Source organism: Triticum aestivum, chromosome 1D (genome assembly GCF_018294505.1).
Source record: "Triticum aestivum cultivar Chinese Spring chromosome 1D, IWGSC CS RefSeq v2.1, whole genome shotgun sequence".
NCBI classification, from domain to species: domain Eukaryota; kingdom Viridiplantae; phylum Streptophyta; class Magnoliopsida; order Poales; family Poaceae; genus Triticum; species Triticum aestivum.
Window position 1 is genome coordinate 460,712,942 of NC_057796.1, and position 5,826 is coordinate 460,718,767.

A 5,826-nucleotide genomic window follows, 5' to 3' on the forward strand; every position below is an offset into this window, starting at 1 on the left:
TTTGCTCATCAACCAGTAAGAGTTGGTACCATCTCCAATCACGTTCACACAAGCCTTCGAAACCTTCTCCAATTTTCTGGCAGGCTCGGTGGCTTTTTTTTTCCCACTCGTTCTGAACTGCCCACGTCGCAAAGAGGTTTTTTTTTAGACAAACGTCGCAAGCAGGTGCTCAAACCCGTTTAAATCCACAAAAGCCCAAACCCGCTAAAAAAATATCCCCACCCTGTTTCCCTTTCCCCTCCGCCTTATCCGCCACCGAACCAAGCCGGCCCAAAACCTCTCACCCCCATCCATGGCGCCACCGCGCTAGGCCAAACCCCCAACCCCACCCACACGGGTCAACCAACCACCGCCACCACCATGGCGCTCTCCGAGCTCCCCCTCCACCACTCCTTCCGCCTCTCCTCCCGCCCCCTCCTCCCGCTCCGCCTCCTCTCCCTCTCCCGCCCCGCCTCCTCCTCCGCCTCCCCCACCGCCGCCGCCGCCGCCGCCCCCTCCTCGTCCGGCCGCAACCGCGCCCCTCCCGCGCCCAGCCGCGGCGGCGCGCCATGGATGCAGAAGTGGGCCCCCGCCGACCCCTCCGCGCCCGCGCCCGCGCCCGCCCCCTCCCCGGGCCACGCGCCCTCCACCTCCATCGACCGCATCGTCCACCGCCTCCGCAACCTCGGCCTCGGCACCGACGACGACGAGCCCTCCTCCCCCGCCGACGCCCCGCTCGACGGCAGGGAGCGCCTCGGCGACCTGCTCGACCGCAGCTGGGCGCGCCCCGACCGCCAGTTCGCCGCCTCCGGCCTCGACGAGGCCGTCCTCCCGTGGGAGAGGGACCGGGAGAGCGACGGCGAGGAGGTGGACGGGGTCAAGAGGAAGCGGGTCAGGGCGCCCTCGCTGGCGGAGCTCACCATGGACGACGTCGAGCTGCGCCGCCTGCGGGGCATGGGCATGACCCTCAAAGACCGCATCACCGTGCCCAAGGCCGGGGTCACGCAGGCCATCACGGAGAAGATCCACGACGCCTGGAGGAAGTCGGAGCTGGTCCGACTCAAGTTCCACGAGGACCTCGCCAACGACATGAAGACTGCCCATGAGCTTGTCGAGGTACTCTGCCCCTGCATTATCAAATAATGCAGCACTTGCGATCTTCTGTTTGTTCCAGTGAATTTGATGTTCAGTCTAATTATTGGTTGTCGCAATTGGACTTGCAATCTTCTGTTTGTTCCAGTGAATTTGATGTTCAGTCTTTATTGATCAGCGGCGGACAGGAGGGCTGATCATATGGAGGGCTGGGAGTGTTATGGTTGTCTACCGCGGGAGCAATTACACGAGGCCTCTGAAATCTCAACCTTTTGACGGTACCTCGTCACCGAGGAAGGGTGAAGATAGTACATTGTTCATCCCCGATGGCTCGAGCACTGCTGAGAATGATAATCAGGGGAAGGATCTAACTGCTCAACATGATAATGCACCCATATTGGATCTGCACAATACAGAGGACATGACGGAAGAAGAGCTGGAGTTCAATCAAATGCTTGATGAGCTGGGCCCTCGTTTCGTGGATTGGTGGGGAACAGGAATTTTACCTGTGGATGCCGACTTGCTGCCTCAAACAATTCCAGGTTATAAAGCGCCATTTAGAGTTCTTCCAACTGGAATGCGCACAAGCCTTACCAACTCAGAGCTGACTAATTTGCGAAAGTTAGCAAGGAACCTCCCTTGTCATTTTGCTCTAGGTATTGCTTTTCGATAGTGCGAATATCATTTCCTCATCACAGCTTTTATTGCTGGCATTAAACAACTGCTTATTGCTTCCTAATCTTCATTGAAGGGAGAAACCGGAATCATCAAGGCTTGGCCGCGGCTATTGTTAAGCTTTGGGAGAAGAGTTTGGTGGTGAAAATAGCTGTCAAACGTGGAATCCAGAACACAAATAATAAGCTAATGTCAGACGAAATAAAGGTTTGGATACCATCTTATTGTTGTTCCCTCTCATTGATAGGCATGGCTACTTCGTAAAAGTTGTATCAATGGACCTTGGAAACTCTTGTTCTTATCAGACTGTATTTTGTCCTTAGTAGCTAAGCTGAGTCCCAACTGAATATCATCTAAAGACTTTTAAGGCATGATAAGTGCAACTAAAAGACTGTCCAAGACAAGTTTCATTGATTTCAGTCTCTTATGAAGTTTATCTTTTCACTACCAAAGCAATTAGCAATATCAAGAGTTCCTAAAAATCACCATCAGAATTCAGCTCAAGTAAACATGTAGAAAGGATTGAACCATGCCCAGCACTTACTGAATCATAAAATATTAGCAGCAAAATCGTGTTGCACATAATAGAACTTGCTTCCTGGATCCTGTACCAATAAAATAGTCTTGCTGATGAAGTGTTCTCATAGAGCATCATGCTTCAATAAGAGCATATTTTCTTTGAGAACTTGCACACTTTAGCATTATATTCCCATGTTACATGTTAGTGGTGTTTACAATGAGTTCAAAAGCATGTTTCCAAAGATCATTTTCGTCCTTCTATTATTTTTGTAACCTCTACAAGCTCTCATGCATTTGCTAATTTTTCCCAATTTTGTACGTCCAGAATCTAACAGGGGGTACCCTGCTTCTTCGAAATAAATATTACATTGTAATATATCGTGGAAAAGACTTCCTGCCTACATCTGTTGCTGCTGCCTTGGCTGAAAGAGAGGAGTTGACAAAAGATATCCAGAATCTAGAGGAGCAGAGAAGATCCATTTCCATTGAACACTCTTCGGAGGATGGTTTTGATGGGCATGCTCTTGTAGGAACTCTTGCTGAATTTCAGGAGGCGCAAGCCCGTTGGGGAAGAAATGTAACTTCTAAGGAGCAACAAGAGATGAAAGAAGCGTCTTTTAGATCAGAAAAGGAAAAGCTTTTCAGAAGACTCGAACACAAGCTTTCCATTGTAAGTAATTTATATATGTTGTTCTTAGATAAGAACTGTAGCTTCAGAAGGCAAAATGGGCTTCCACTTAAATTGGAATGTTTCATTTTCAGTGTATATATCATTGTATTGAAATGTTTATTTTGTATTGCTCTTGTAATTATGAAGTTGAGTTTGCTTATCTTTTATAGGTATGCTAGTGTGACATAATCTTGTAACCTTAGTTATTTGTTCTTCCTTGATTTCTTCTTTAAATATACAGGCTCAAGCAAAAATACATAGAGCAGGGAAGTTATTATCAAAGATTGAAGCTTCTATGATCCTTGCAAACCCATCCGATGACCGAGAAATGATCACAGCTGAGGAGAGATCTGTTTTCCGTAGAATTGGTCTGAAAATGAAAGCATATTTGCCTGTTGGTAAGTTTCTTGAACAATCACCTTAGAACATGATTAACCATTTTTATTGAGTACTTGATTTATCCTCTTTATTTACATTAGGAATCCGTGGTGTCTTTGATGGCGTCATTGAAAATATGCACTTGCACTGGAAGCACAGGGAAGTTGTCAAATTGATTACAAAGCAAAAGACCTTGGCGTTTGTTGAGGAGACAGCACGACTTCTAGAGTATGAGAGTGGTGGTATACTAGTTGCAATCGAAAGAGTTCCCAAGGGCCATGCACTTATTTTTTACCGTGGAAAGAATTATAGGAGGCCTATTAACATAAGGCCTAGAAATCTCTTAACAAAGGCTAAGGCATTGAAACGCGCAGTTGCAATGCAACGCCATGAGGTAAGTTCACTTATGTTAGGTTGCCATGTAAAAGAGTTGACTTCCTTTTGTTTTTCTTTAAACTCATGACTTGTCATGCAGGCCCTAAGCCAGCATATAGAGCAACTGGAAATCAATATGAAGAAGATGAAGCGTGATTTGGTATGTAATTTTTCTTATTCTCTGTCCATTAAGACAGTATGTTTATGTTAGGCCATACCCTCCGCACCCATAACTGGCTAACTGTCTCATCCAAATTTAGTAATTTGTTGTTTGAGTTGTAGAAAAGACACTCCATTATTATTTGTCACTTTACTAGCAACGCAATAGCAGATAAGATTTCCACACTGGCTTCCAAGCCATGTTCATATTAACTTGTGCTTCAAAACCTTCTGGAATTTCATAATAACTGGTTTTGAAGCAACATAAATTGCATAATACTAGAGTCAGTGAGGCATATGACTATACTTACACTAGCATTATGTATCGTATCTGTCTTCCTAGTACATCTCGTTCATCGATTAATGATTTTCTGATGTGATGCGAAACAAAATAGGGCATGGAGGACTACGATGAAGAGGACGAGGATGGATCAGGTTCAGAAAGTGAAGACGATACAACGGGCTATGATGAGGTAATGATTATGTATCCTATCGTATCATGTCTTCCTAGTTCATCTCATTCATTGGTCAATGATGTCCTGATGTTTACGTGGAACAAATCAGGGTATGGAGGACTACGATAAAGAGGAAGAGGATGAATCAGATTCAGAAGATGAAGACAACTAGGTGGAATCGCACGCTCTGCCACGGCAGTGAATTTTTTTTTGGATGTTCAGACAGTCTGTTTTGTGTGTTCACAATATGGACTACATGGTTCCCAACAATAGAGCAATATAGAGTTAATGGTGTGTGGTTTCATCTTCACACAGCAGCCTCAGCAGTGCACAAGAGGATCAACTATAACTACTGGTCGCGGCGCGGTCATGTCCTTCTCTGGGTCGCTATATCGGGAGGCCTGATCTGAAGCCTGTGTATGTTTGATGTGAAGCAACATCCAGAGAAGTGCCTCACATCAATAGGCTGCTGCAAGTCGATAGATGGACCGCTTCCTAGTTGTCGACTCTCATGATTAGCCTTTGTAGGATCTGTACAAACATTTGGTATAGCCTGTTCGTTCTTAAAGAACCGATTCTGTGTGGACACAGGGGTTCCTTTATCGTATTTATTACTTACAGTACTAACTAAAAATGTTTTTAGGCACGTATTACCTTGACCAGAATCTGGAAGGTGAGTGAGGGTTGAGCTCCTAGCCCAGTAAAATACTGAATGATGTTCTCTTGTGAATGGTTGACAGGGAAGAAATGCCATGCAGAAACCTGTAGGGATCTTGTAAAAACATGGTTGGGTGATTACGGAGTTTTACGAGGCTGTGAGTTTGGAAGAATTCTTTTAAAAGCGATCCCAAGTTGAGCATTTTGAACTCAGTTTACTGTTATTATTGACTGATACCTTCACCCGGGTTCATCTTTTGTGTTGCTACTACCCTACCCCAGATCATGGTATCAATATACCAACCGGCTTTGCATGGGTGGTTGATCGAATCTACAGGAGCTCCATAGCTTGAATTCTCTGTTTTAAGAGAAGGAACATGGGCAAGATAATCCATGGGTTTTGCCTCAATGAAAAGGAACGTGAGCAAGATAACTGAACGTTCTTCTGAATGTAGATTGGAGATAATTTCCCCGCTCTATCGTCACAATAAAGGTTACTGAATTCTAACTACTCACTGCTACTCCCTCCGTCCGAAATTTTTTGTCCCAAGCTTGTTCCTCAAATACATGTATCTAGCACTAACTAGATACATCCATTTGAAGGGCGGGCTTTTTTCGACGGAGGGAGTGCTAGAGTTGATGCAGTGCAGGTCATCAAGCAAGCACCCCTACAGAGACTTAAGAGTTATCTGCTCCGATCAAAACGGACATGTTGTGATATGCTTTTCTTTGTGACGAAAAACAGAGAAGACGAAGGGAGCCGATAATAAAGCGGGTGGCTACGGATCACAAAATCAATTGCCCGGAGAGAACACGGGTCCAAGCGCAGGAGGGGGCAGCACAGCGCATCAGTGTCTACTGTCTACT

General features: G+C 45.7%; 1 protein-coding gene across 1 annotated transcript; it reads left to right on the forward strand.

The window, feature by feature from the left end:
* Positions 1-262: 262 nt before the first annotated feature.
* LOC123182945 (CRM-domain containing factor CFM3, chloroplastic/mitochondrial) lies at positions 263-4,888 on the forward strand. Its single transcript, XM_044595646.1, has 9 exons — positions 263-1,095; positions 1,250-1,727; positions 1,823-1,953; positions 2,591-2,935; positions 3,177-3,333; positions 3,415-3,707; positions 3,789-3,848; positions 4,243-4,320; positions 4,412-4,888. The coding sequence occupies exons 1-9, from the start codon at positions 361-363 to the stop codon at positions 4,472-4,474; spliced, it is 2,340 nt and encodes a 779-aa protein (XP_044451581.1). The 5' UTR covers positions 263-360; the 3' UTR covers positions 4,475-4,888.
* The last annotated feature ends 938 nt before the right edge of the window (positions 4,889-5,826 follow it).

What these genes read in the sequence shown, in the direction of transcription:
- LOC123182945 (XM_044595646.1), top strand. Translation starts at nt 361, where the DNA reads ATGGCGCTCTCCGAGCTCCCCCTCCACCACTCCTTCCGCCTCTCCTCC. An exon ending in TTGCAATGCAACGCCATGAG is followed by an intron (nt 3,708 to 3,788) that starts GTAAGTTCACTT and finishes CTTGTCATGCAG; the next exon opens with GCCCTAAGCCAGCATATAGA. An exon ending in AGAAGATGAAGCGTGATTTG is followed by an intron (nt 3,849 to 4,242) that starts GTATGTAATTTT and finishes GAAACAAAATAG; the next exon opens with GGCATGGAGGACTACGATGA.